The sequence below is a fragment of the Elephas maximus genome, chromosome 16 (assembly GCF_024166365.1).
Source record: "Elephas maximus indicus isolate mEleMax1 chromosome 16, mEleMax1 primary haplotype, whole genome shotgun sequence".
Classification (NCBI taxonomy): domain Eukaryota; kingdom Metazoa; phylum Chordata; class Mammalia; order Proboscidea; family Elephantidae; genus Elephas; species Elephas maximus.
The window spans coordinates 70,091,093-70,104,299 of NC_064834.1; the positions used below are offsets into that span (position 1 = coordinate 70,091,093).

Sequence of the window (13,207 nt, forward strand, 5' to 3'; positions counted from 1 at the left end):
GTGGCCTTGAATCTCCAGGCTTTTGGTTAGTAACTGAGTGTGTTAACTGTTTGCACGATCCAAGGACTCCTGGTCAATGGCAGGAGTGTGGAAAAGAGAATGATCAGGCCACTTCCAACTCCCCCTACCCAGTGATTTTTCAGGAATGGGGAAAGGCACCCCCTTTTCTCCAGGCAGATGCAGCATCGAGCCGTGCACAAGGTCTCATGAGAGGAGCACCCCCGCAGCTAAGGACTCCAGCTCAGGACAACCTGCTGGCCCCCATTCGGACACCTTGAAAGAGGGACTCTCAGGTTTTGTCTTGAGCAACTTTGGACTTGCCAAGCTTTCCGATGCCCGTGCCCACGAGATCCAAGGAGAGCCTTGGCTCTGCCTGAGGTTCTAGATCATTCCAACCCACTGATCCCACCGCCTCCCCAGCAGTACACCAGGTTTCTTCCTTCCCTGCCTGGCACCAGCCCTTTTGCCAGGGCTCACCACGTTGTCCACAGCTAAGCTTGTGGAGAAAAGCAATTTAAAACCCTGGAAGCTAATGGTACAACAATACTATTTAACAAATAAAGGCAAGTTCTAGAACATCCGTGGCCAAAATGAAAGCAAATACAGACAGAGTGAGTCACAGCTGTAGCTCGCCTCATGGCTGGCAAAGCTTGTAAACAACGCACGCTCCGAAGTCAGAGCTGGGGCCTGGGCACCGGGGGCCCAGTGAATCGGCTCCCAACTATACGACTCATAAAACGACGTGTCCCCATCCTCCAACCCTAACAGGCAACTTCACTGACTGCATTCTCTGGAGTTATGCATTGAATTGTGTCCTCCAAAGCATGTGTTGTAAATCTTAAAACCCTGTACCTGTGGATGTAATCCCATTTGGTAATAGGACTTTGTTGTGTTAATGAGACCATATCAGTGCAGAGGGTGTCTTAAACCTATCATCTTGGAGATATGAAAAAACCAGATTCGGCACAGAGAAGGAAGCACAAATGGAAGGGAAGATACATGCCACATGAAGATCACTAACAAAGTGAAAGACCAAAGCTGAAACGAGACAAGGACCTTCCCCCAGAGCTGACAGAGACAGAAATGCTTCCCTTAGAGCTGGTGCCCTGAATTTGAACTTCTAGACTCCTGTGAGAGAAGAAATTTGTTTGTTAAAGCCACCCCCTTTTGTTTCTGTTACAGCAGCACTAGGTAACTAAGACACCTGAGAATGAAATAGAAAGTGACCATCCTGAGAGCACCCACCTCCAGTGAACATGAAGTGTGACATCCTGGTATCTGGGGAAAGACAAAACCACCGGCGTATGAACTTAGAGATGAGCACAGCCAGGCTGCCACGTCCCATCGGTGACTCCCCCAGGGGCTGGTCGCTCCCTCACAGTAGAGCTTTTCAGAAAGACCCCTCCTTTCATCTTCTGACCAGTTGCTCTGAAGGTGGGTTTATGCCTCATTCTTTTGTCCCCCATGTGCCTGTATAATACGCTACTTGGTTTGGGAAGTGACAAGTGCTCGTGAAGTATGTATTTTGTGAGAAAATCAGCATATTTGCCCAAAAACCAGTATTGCCCCAGCCCTGGGCTTCTCTGAGCACTGTCCAGGCTGAGGAAGGACAGAAGGGAGCTGGGTCAGGAGTCAGGGCTTGGTTCCAATTTCAGACTTCACCACTCACTCACAAGCACACCTGCTGGTGCAACACTGCCGTCATTTCTTTCGGTTTTCCCGTCTCTAAAACGGCAGTAATAGCTGCTCTCACACTTTTTATGATTTGAGGCAGTGAGGGAGAAGCACTTTGGAACTGCAAGTGTGACATGCTTGCTGAAGGTGAGCGAGAGCAAAGATGTAGGACCAAGGAAAGGAAATGAGCCACAACTTACCCTCAGAAAAGCGGGCAGGTAAGCAGAGTGGATATGAAGGTATAATAAATGACTACAAAGTCACAAAGGAAAAGGTCCTTCAGGCTGTGCTTTCTGCACCAGGAAAATAAAGACCAAGGCATAAACTCAGGAGCTAGCAGATATCATAAACATGTTAGAGGCCTGTTGTAATGCAATAGAGAATGGTGGGGTCTGTGGTCAAGTGGGAATTACACACACACACACACACACACACACACACACACTGCCTCAATCATTCACATTGAAAGTTTAAACCATGCCAGCCCAAATACAACCAAATGTATCCTGTAGCCTATGGACTGAGGGTCTGAGACCCCTGTGGATTCCACTGGAGCAAGGATCGTCATGCCTGCTTTAGTTCCCACAGTGAATCTCAGTCCCTAAAACGGTTCCTAGCACATGGTAAAACCAGTTGCCATGGAGTCCCTTCCGACTCACGGCAACCCCACATGTGTCCGAGTAGAATGATGCCCCATGGGGTCTTCAATGGCTGATGTTTCAGAAATAGATCACTAGGTCTTTCTTCTGAGGTGCCTCTGGGTGAACTCAAACTTCCAACCTTTTGGTTAGCAGCCGAGCTTGTTAACCGCTTGCATCACCCAGAGACTAGCACATGAGAGACACAATTGAATCAGTGGACGGATGGACAGACACAGGGATGAGAGTGAAAGGCTGGCTAGAAGCTTCCATCTGGCCAAGTGGGTTCCTACACTTCGGTCTCAGTCCTGCTCTTGGTTCAGGAGCCTAGATTATGTACGCGCCTCAGTTCTTCCATCGGTAGATGCAGGCAGCCAGGCAGGGGCGAGTTGGAGGAAGTGGCATGAGCTCACGCTGGTAGGAGTTGGCTGGGGCTAAACTCACGTGGCTTAGCGTCCCACTGTGTTCTCCAGCAGCTCCTAAGGGAAGGGCTTCTCTTCCGGCAGACAATCTCCTCACTAACTGGCCATTTTCCTTTATTCAAGAGCTTATAAGATCACCACCCCAAATGGCCTCTGAGCCCGGTGTAAAAGGGTAAAAAGGAAAGAGATCTCCTCGCCCACCTCAGCCTCAGGGACCTGCCTAGTTCAGCTCTCTGGGGGAGGACAGTTCCGTGGCACCCCTAGATCACCCCCGTGTGCAGTGGCTGGGTCTCCATCCCTGGACTTTCTCAGTTAGTGCGCTGACAGTTGAGCTAGAGAGCCTGTGTTGTTATTTACCCTTCCTCTCTATGGCGTATCAATCTCCTCTGCTTGGAAGTGGACTGGCTTTCTCTGATGGCAGGGATGACAGGGCACCTGGGTGTCCTTCTCAGCATCAATATCTCATACAAGGTTCTGAAGATGGGCAGAGAAGAGACAGGAGGCAGCCTGTTGGGAGGGACCTGGGGGAGGGTAGGTATCCCTTCTGTAGGGGGCGGGGTGGCACTTACTGCTTCTGATGAATGCCCAGCTGGGTGACTCAATTCTCGGCAGTGAATGGCTCCCCAAAGGCCATCCTTTCCCCTCACCCAAGATGGGAGGAGGTGGGGGGTAGGGAATGGATGAGCCTAGAGTATCTGGGGGGCCACAAAGTAATGACTATATGACCTGGTTTACCCAGAACTGAGCCAGTGCGTGCATACTGCCCCAGTGTAATTATTAACTCATCTCTCTGAAAATTATCCTGATTTGATGGATAAATTATAAGGTTACCTCGACATTGAGTTCTTCAAATGGGCTGGAAGGCTCACAAGTAACAGAGTGAGGTTGGTTGCTTTATTTGTGAAGTAGGAGTTTAAGGTCTGCAAACCGGCTGGGGCAGGCCTGCAGCAGCACCCCGCACCTGCAATGGCAGGACTCCCAGCAGAAGGGAGCCCTGGCCGCCCCTGGCCCTGGGTCTCCACTCTAAAGAGGAGTTACCTGGGCAGGCTGAGCTGGCCTGGGCCAAGTACGGCTCCTTCACAGCCTCCGCCCAGGAGAGGAGACTTTCAAAGACACCGTTTCTTCCCCAGGTTGAAGCCTCTAGCCTGAAGTTAACAAGTCTTGCAAAGGGTAGGAGTTGAATAGAAATGGGCTGAGGGAGAAGGGGAACAGCCACCCCACCAACTCCATCTTCAGTGCTCGCCTGGAGCTAGGCTCCCATTCAACACCACCTTGCGTTGCCATGGGGACCCTGAACAATTTCCCATGTGTCTTTTCTGCTTCCTGGTTGAGACCTTGTTTCTGTCAAGATGAACTATTTATCTGTGTTACATGAAATGTCATGGATTGGGGGCAAAACCAGGACCAACCCACACACGAGAAATTGTAATAACCCTCTGACTATGTTCACACACAGCTCCCCCAAACCTTTAGAGGCCGTCGGTGATTAATTTTCTATTTCTAGCACTAGACTCATTCTCGAGAAGTATTTAACCCAAAGGCGCTTGACAGGCGATGCCCCCGGCGGCCTGAGTCCACCAGACCCACTCATTCTTGAGCCAATCTGCATGGTAATTGTCAGGACAGACCTGGACCCTCGCCCCAGGGGCAAAGACTTCCAAGGTAAAGTGCTTCTGGGATTCACCTGTGGCCTCCTGCGAAGTTTAATCAAGCTACAAAATGCTCAAAATGTCCAGTGTTTCAGGGTCTTCCCACCCCCTTCTTTGCATGTATGTGTGCGAATCGAAACTTCAAAGCTGTTTGTTTTTTTATGTAAGATTAGCCATCATGCAAAACTTACTGGTCAAGCAGTTAATAAAATACATGTATCCCGTGGAAGGGTGTTGTATGTTTCAGTCCTTGCAAATAACAAAGCAACTATCAACCCAGCCAGGTCTTGACAGTGAGTCCGTTGCTCCTTCAAGCGGAGGCCCCGGCTCTTTGGGGGATTCACGTGTTATAAGTTCTGGAGGCTCTTTTAGCTGCAGTTTGGGTATCAGGTAGATCTTCTTCTTCGTCCTCAGTTCTCCTGTGTTTTAAAAATAAGTCGGACTTTAAGAAGCGGCTGTAGCTGTCATACTTCATAAGATTGAAAATCTAAGGAAGAAAAGAAAACGTGTTGGAAGTCTGAGGCTACAAACCATCCGATCAAATACGTATTAAATCCTTACCACGCGCCAGAGAATACAGACATGTACAAGACACACAGAGAGCAAGCTCAGGGAAGCCATACGGTGGGCAGAGCAGACTCCCTGGAGGTTTGGGTCAATCTGAAATAGCTCATGGGACGTATAGTTTAGAGTCACATGAACAAAAGCATCTGTATTTTCTGCTGAAGTCCAGGTTCACACAGCACCAGCTCATACCCTCATTATCAAGAAGTCAAGGAAACTCCACTTTATTCTACTAGATAACACAGGGACGCATTGCTCCAAGACCTTTAGATGACAGGACAGGAACAGTAATCCATCACTGAGACAACGGTGTCATAGAAGTCCCTGTCATATCAGATGCTGCCAATATTAAGACCCGCAGAAAGGATGGCATCTGAGACTTCAAATAAACCTGCTATTTCGCCAAGAAACAAAGTGGGACTTACTCAGTGCAGGGTGGCTGTTGTTGTGAGCTGTTGTTGAGTTGGCCCCTGACTCGTGGAGACCCTATGCACGATGAGCCCTGACGCTGCCCCTGGCCCAGCATCATCCCCATGGCTGGATGCAGACCAGACTGTTGTGGCCCACAGGGTTCTCACTAACTGCTTTTCAGAAGTAAATCGTCAGGCCTTTCTTCCTCGTCTGGAAGTTCTGCTGAAACCTCTCCAGCATCATAGCCATATACAAGCCTCCAGTGATAGATGGGTGGTGGCCGCACATGAGGTGCACTGGCCGGGAATGGAACCCGGATCTCCCGCATAGAAGCGAGAACTCCACCACTGAACCACCACAGCCCCATCCAGGCAGGGTAGGAGAAGAAAATCGCAGTCTCAGCAAGGGGCGGCTTCAGGGACAGCCCCCAATGAAAGAAAACAGCAGTCGGCTGCAGAACGCAAACACCTGCGTGATCACACTGGCTGAGGCATGACTCTGAGATGATTATAACATATACTCGGGGGGTGAGGAGGACCCTGACCTGGCCTAAACTGGCTGCAACACCACCAGTCCCCAAGGGCTGTCCCCAGGCACAGAAGACTCTGGCTCTTCTCCATGGTCCCTATCCCAGCACCCACCATCCTTGCCCACCTCATTGCTCCCCTCACCCCACAAACCAACCCAGTTGCCGGTCACCCTACAAAAGAGGCAGGGAAAGGAGAAGGGGGGAGCACTTGCTGGCTACCAAGGGGTACAATCTGTTTTGAAAAACCACTCACCATTTCTTTCTCTCTTCCTCTCGACTTAACTTCGAAGGCATTCTGCAGGCTGCTCCTGGGGGGTGCTAAGAATTCACGCACTAACAGGCTCAGCAAAGTAGAAATTTCCCGAGATGTCTAGAATGCTGCGTGCTGCCAGGCCAGGTTGTCAAGTGGATGGTAAAACTCTGACATCTCCCAACACACACACAAACTATTTTGTGAATTAAATGTCTGATGGATGATGCTAAGAACTCAGACATCTGCTGGCGGGATAGGAGGGAGCCTCAGGACAGAAGTGGAATGTTACAGCTTCAATTTCCCAGGATGGCCTCAGCCGCAGGAGGACGCCTGCAGAGCTCACAACCCAGGGAAAAACAGGGTTTTTAATTTCTTTAAATGACTAAATGACTGCCTACCCTTGCCCTGGATTCCTTCCAGTCTTGCCCAGGATCTCCAGCTTCTCACAAAGACCACGTCACCTTAACCCCCATTTTGTACCTCTCTATACTGATTATCAGAGGCCTGGTGGTGCAGTGGTTAAGAGCTTGGCTGCTAAGCAAAAGGTTGGCAGCTCAAATCCACCAGCGGCTCCTTGGAAACCCTATGGGGAGATTCTCCGGTCGTACAGGGTTGCTATGAGTCAGAATTGACTCAAAGGCAACGGGTTTGAGTTTTATACTGATGATCAAGGAGCTCCGGTGGCACAGTGGTTAAAGCACTCGGCAGCTAACCAAACAGTTACTTCACGGAAGAAAGATGTGGCAGTCTGCTTCTATAAGGATTTACAGCCTTGAAAACCCTATGGGGTGGTTCTACTCTGTCCGATAGGGTCACTATGAGTTGGAATCAACTCCACCACCGTGAATTTGGTTAGTAGGTATACCGGTTACCAAGGAGCCCTGGTGGCACAATGGTTAAGTGCTCAGCTACTAACTGAAAGGTCAGAGATTCAAACCCACCAGTAGCTTCATGGGAGAAAAGATCTAGCGATTTGTCCCTGTAAAGATTACAGCCTTGGAAACCCTATGGAGCAGTACTGTCCTACAGTGATGCTCTGAGTCGGAATAGGCTTGACGGCACACAACAATAACAACATACTGGTGATCTAGAGGGCAAGAGTAGCTCAGAAGTGGAATTCTTGCCTTCCGTGAGGGAGAGCTGGGTTTGATTCCCCACCAACGCGCCCCATGCACAGCCACCACCTGCCTGTCAGTGGACACTTTCATGTTGCTATGACACTGAACAGGTTTCACCGGAGCTTCCAGGCTAAAATGGACTAGAAAGGCCTGGTGATCTACTTCTGAAAATCAGCCAGTGAAAACCCTGTGAATCACAAGGTTCTGGCCTGCAAACCATCACGGGGCTGGTGCAGGACCGGGCAGCGTTTCGTTCCAGTATGTGTGGGCTTGACATGAGTCCAGGGCCAACTCAATGGCAGCTAATAGTAACAACATGCCAGTTATCTATTTTATGTCAATTCTGTAACCCTAGATGTGATTTGCAGAGGTTTGGAGAAATCATTAAAACAAAAACTCCGAGAAGATACAAAAATCATAGCCAGGGACAAGGGGGATGAGGAACACCATTGTCATTTTGGCCTCCCCTAAATGTGCCAAGCAGGTACCCCCATCCTTCCCCACCTGCAAGACTCGGGCCTTTCATGCGCAAGACCTCCCAAAGGAAATTTCCAGGTGCCCACCTCATTCAAAGCCTTGAACAGATGGATGCTCAAAGTATGACTGATGAAGCCAGCTTTGTGAGTGCCCCTCCGATACCCAGCCTGTCACCCTCCTGCACCCAGACCCACAGCCCAAGGGACCCACCATCTGAGCAGGATGCGGTGTCTCATCTGAGCCTCCGCGTAGGAGTGCAGCTTCCTGTTTGCCTGTAGTGGCTCTGAGGCTCGTACTTCAAAGAAGGGAAGAAAAGGGCCCACTGGAGCCCCAGAGGGCGGTGGAGGCGGAGAGGGGAGAGGCCAGCTTGGCTGAGAGAACAGCGTGGAAAGTCATGCCAGGTGACGTGAAGGGGCTCCGGAGGGCCCAGGAGACTGCAGGCACATCAGAGGGGAGTGGACTGCTATTTCACAGGAGCATAAGGGCCACTCATGGGCACGAGTGAAGTGACCGTGAGCACAGAAATCCTGCAGGCTGGGGGTTCTTCCCTGCGAGCCTTACTGCCGCCAGTGCTGCTCCGAGTCACTGTGGAGTGAGATTTGAGGAAGGGAAGGGCATGGCTCCTGGTGGCCTCATCTTTCCAGGCTGTGAGCTGCCTAGTATCTCTACAAAGGGTCTGCAGGACAGAATTCCCAGGGAGTCTCCTGAGCACTGGCCTGGGAGCCTATGCAATCGGGCCGGCCCATCACAGAGCCACTGACGGATGGCACTTTGCCAGCATGGCTGGGGAAGTGGAGACAGCTCCCAAACTCTCTCCCAAGAGGGTGACCAAAGATCTGAATGCAGCTACTGACCACAGCCTTATTTATCATAGAGGTCAATGGTCATGACTGGGCTTCAGTAAATGTTTACCATGTGAGCAAACAGAAACTACCCTGTGAGCAACAGCAGGGGACTGGAGAGAGGAGTCAGGTCAGTACTGGTACTGCCCAGAGTGGCACTATGCACCCAGCTACCAAGCACCTGGCACTGCACCACTCGGTCCCTCCTTTAATCCTTATGTGAGGGCCCTGGTTTTACAGACAAGGAAACTGGGCTCAGAGGCCCAGTGCTTTGCCCACCCTGGTGAGTGACAGAGATAGGATGTGAAGACTGACAGCTGCCTCTTGGGACACACTCCTAGCCCCTGTGATCTACTGCCACAGGTACGGCAGAACATGCCGTCATTAAAAACGATGTCTGCAGAGAATACAGATAGAAGGCAACTGTACATGAGTGTTAAATGACCAAATACTACATTTCAAAACTGGACCCTACACCAAAAACAATGATCCCAAATTTATTCTTTACATATGTGTGCGTGGTGTGCGTGTGCAAATAGGAAATGTTGTTGGGTGTCATAGAGTCAATTCCAACTCATAGCAACTCCATGTGACAGAACAGAACTGCCCCATAGGGCTTCCTAGGCTGTAATCTTTTTTTTCTATTGTACTTTAGATGAAGGTTTACAGAACAAACTAGTTTCTCATTAAACAGTACACATATTGTTTTATGACATTGGTTAACAACCCCACAACAGGTCAACACTCTCCCTTCTCAACCTTGGGTTCCTTATTACCAGCTTTCCTGTCCCCTCCTGCCTTCTAGCCTTTGCCCCAGGGCTCATGTGCCCCCTTTAGTCTCATTTTGTTTTATGAGCCTGTCCACTCTTTGGCTGAAGGGTGAACTTCAGAAGTGACTTCATTACTGAGCTGAAAGGGTGTCTAGAGGCCATACTCTTAGGGTTTCTCCAGTCTCTGTCAGGCCAGCAGTCTTTCTTTTTGAGTTAGAATTTTCTTCTACATTTTTCTCCAGCTCTGTCTGGGACCCTCTATTATGATCCCAGTCAGTGGTGGTAGCCGGGCACCATCTAATTACACTGGACTCAGTCTGGCGAAGGCCGTAGATGTGGTCCATTAGTCCTTTTGACTAATCTTTCCCTTGTATCTTTAGTTTTCTTCATTCTTCCTTGCTCCTAAAGGGGTGAGACCAGTGGAGTAAACTAGATGGCTGTTCACAGGCTTTTAAGACCCCAGACGCTACTCACCAAAGTAGAATGTAGAACATTTTCTTTAAACTATGTTATGCCAATTGGGCTAGATGTTCCCTGAGACCATGGTCCCCACATAGGCATTTGTCAGGTCTTTTCTCCTATGGAGTGGCTTGGTAGGTTCAAACTGCCAACCTTTTGGTTAGCAGCTGAGTGCTTAACCATTGTACCAACAGGGCTCCTTAAGTAGGAAATAAATACCCCCAAAGGTCAGCTAATTGATTCTGCTTACTCCTACTCAAGCCCAGGAAATGCAGTGGTCCCAGGGGTCCCCATGGAGAGAAACTGACCTCACCCGGGACTGAACTGTGACCATCCCTGGCCAACATGGTCAGACGCCTCAAGACGTTGCAGAGAAGAGAAAGAAGAAAGTAGAGACAAACCTGGGGTGTAGGAGGGGAGGCTCAAGGTGGGCAGGAAGCATCCAAGAAAAGCCAGATGCTAAAGCAGATGGTCAACCCAGGGGACTGGCGGGCGATGAAGCAGAAAACCAAGTTAGCAACTAAGCTGCATTCTGTACCTTGGTTTTGGGGATTTTTTGTTTACTGTTTTTTTTTTTTTATTCCAAAACAGCTGCATCTCAGCAGGGCTCTGAGCTTTGGCAGCCCCCATCTGTGAGCTGCAGGCCTGGACGGTAAACTGTTTAACATCATTGCCTTGGGACCCAATCCTGCAGGCTTCTGGAGGCTGGCCTCTTGGTGGAGAATGAGAAGGGTGCCTCCCTGCCAATGTACTGCCATCCACAAGGGTCCTGCACCACAAAGCCCCTAAACAACCAGGGCACCCCCTCCCCTCCAAATCCCAGACAGTGCAGGGATCGATGGGAATGTGCCACTGAACAAGGAAAAACACCCAACTTCAGGTGTAAGCTCTTTAGGACGTGCTGCTTCCAGAAAGGACTCCGTCACTGGCACGTGCTCACCCACCGAAGAGTGAGGAGCTTAACTTGCCTGGAAGCTGCTCGGGGAACATTTCATCACTGTCTCAATTAATGGCATTTCAAGCCCAATAAATATTTTAACACTTCTCAAAGACAAGTACATGAAAAGGCCTAAGCTAAACACGCATCTTCCCCTCTCCCCTTTAACACCCTCCGGCACGTTATTTCAACAGGGTTCAAGGGAAAAAAAATAATCCTTTAATGCGACAGAACATTTTAGTAATGTGATTTCATATTGGCTTTAAGAACTTGGCTTAATTTTTATATGAAAATTGCTGAATGAAGGCAGCAAGCAGTGCCGAGCCCGAGGCACGGTTCTAAAATGTGTTTCCTCTCCACACACACACACACACACACACACACACGCAGAGGCTCTATACACTTAAGACTTATTATTCACAGACTCTGTATTTACAAAGGCACCGAACTAAAACCAAAAAACCAAACCTGTTGCCATTGAGTTGACTCTGATTCATAGCAACCATACAGGACAGAGTAGAACTGCCCACTGGGGTTTCCATGCAGCGGCTGATGGATTTGAACTGCCGATCTTTTGGTTAGCAGCCGAGCTCTTACCCACTGCTGAGTTGGAATTGACTCGACGGCGATGGGTAAATGTACCTACTCGCTAAAATTTATTTTGACTCCAAAATCAATACTTGCAGCACCCTCACGGTCATTCACAGACATGCACACGTCCCCAGCTGAGGCTGAACAAGGCGAACTCTGCTTTCCTGTTTCAGCTCTCAGACTGTAAACAGGAGTTCGTTTTGCGGTCTATTCAGCACCACATTTTTCATGTTTATCCTTTCTGTTGGTGGTCTTGCTGTTTAAAATGACCCCAAGTGTATTGCTGAAGTGCCATTCGTGTTCCTCAGAGCCAGAAGGCTGTGATGTGCTATTGTGGATTGAATTGTGTTCTCCCCACACATGTGTTGTAAATCCTAACCCATTTGGGAATACGGCTTTCTCTGTTATGTTAACAAGGCAGATCAGGGTAGGGTGTATCTTAAGCCAATCACCTTTGAGATATAAAAAGAGCTGATTGGGCACAGAGAAGCAAGTACATGTCACATGAAGATCACCAAGGAACCGAGGAACAGAGGTCAAAAGAGTCAAGGACCTTCCCCTAGAGCTGGTGCCCTGAATTAGGACTTTGAGCCTTCTAAACTGTGAGAAAATAAATTTTTGTTCATTAAAGTCACCCACTTATGGTATTTGTTATAGCAGCACTAAATAACTAAGACACATGCCTTACAGAGAAGATATGTGTTAGATTAGCTTCATCCAGGCATGAGTTACAGGGCAGCTGGCCTTGAGTTCAATGTGAATGAATCAGCCAAAACCAAAAACCAAACCTGTTGTCATCAGGTTGATTCCGACTCATGGCAACCTCATGTGTTATAAAGCAGGACTGCTCTGTAGGGATTTCTTGGCCATTATCTTTACGGAAGCAGATCACCAGGTCTTTCTTCCAAGGCACCTCTGGGTGGGTTTGAACTTCTAGCTTACAGGTCAGTAGTCCAGCACAAACCATTTGCACCACTCAATGAATCAACACTATATATTAAGTAATGTGTCTTTAAACGGAAACACACATAAGGTTATGCATTGACAAAAAATGTTGTGACCAGAGGCTCACAGGAACCTAATCCTGCTATGGATTGAACTGAATTTCCCCTAGAAGCAATGGCTCAGTTGTTGCTAATTCAGTATTGGAGACAACTTTCTAGAACACAGCTGCTGTGAACTGACTGTACATACTGTCACACCCACATGAACAGACAGGAAGTGGGAAGAAGCAAGTCCCTCTCCCTCTAACCTCAGACAATGCAATGATGACAGAGATGGCTGGCCCTGAAGAGGCTGCTGGAGCAGGGTACAAATGGGGCGTTCCCACCCCAGAGATGAGGGGTACCTCCCTCCTCTGATGTGGGATGGGTGTCCTTAGAGCAGGCTGACAGAGGGCAGGTGAACAAAGCAGCTCAAGGCAGCCTTCACCCCAAAGTGCCAGAGTGGCCACCTGGAGAGTCTACAGCCTGAGACGAGGCTCCAGCCTCTTAGATGGTACTGACAGGTTCCTGGATCCAGTACTAAAAAGCTTCGGTGCTGCTTTGAGCACTTTTTTCTAGAGTCTTTGACACTCAGACCCAAAACCCAAATGGCACTGCTTTCTACTTGGAGTGAAGGCGTTTTATCTTTGCTTTTTGCCATCACGAAGAGAGCTAAGTGCTATTCTGGAGCCCAGCCTTTCCTTCCTCTTCCCCTAAACACCATGTTAAAGTTGTAAAAAAAAATCTCAAAGTCTTTCAAATCCTGTCCTTCATGCCCCGTCCCTCATAAAGCAAATGGCTGTGGAAGCCGCAGGCGGCCAACCTTTCTTCCATTTAAGCTAAAAATCAAGGCTTGCCCTCTCAGGCGTTGCACGCTGGAAAACGCCAGG

The 13,207-nt window shown here is 49.1% G+C and overlaps 1 protein-coding gene across 1 annotated transcript in view; it reads right to left on the bottom strand.

Moving 5' to 3' along the window:
- Positions 1-3,520: 3,520 nt before the first annotated feature.
- RGS10 (regulator of G protein signaling 10) overlaps positions 3,521-13,207 on the bottom strand; it is a 51,476-nt gene continuing 41,789 nt past the window's right edge. The window contains exon 5 of the mRNA XM_049855264.1: positions 3,521-4,870. Coding sequence (XP_049711221.1) covers positions 4,724-4,870 — 147 coding nt within the window. The 3' untranslated portion in view covers positions 3,521-4,723. The remainder of the gene's footprint in view (positions 4,871-13,207) is intronic.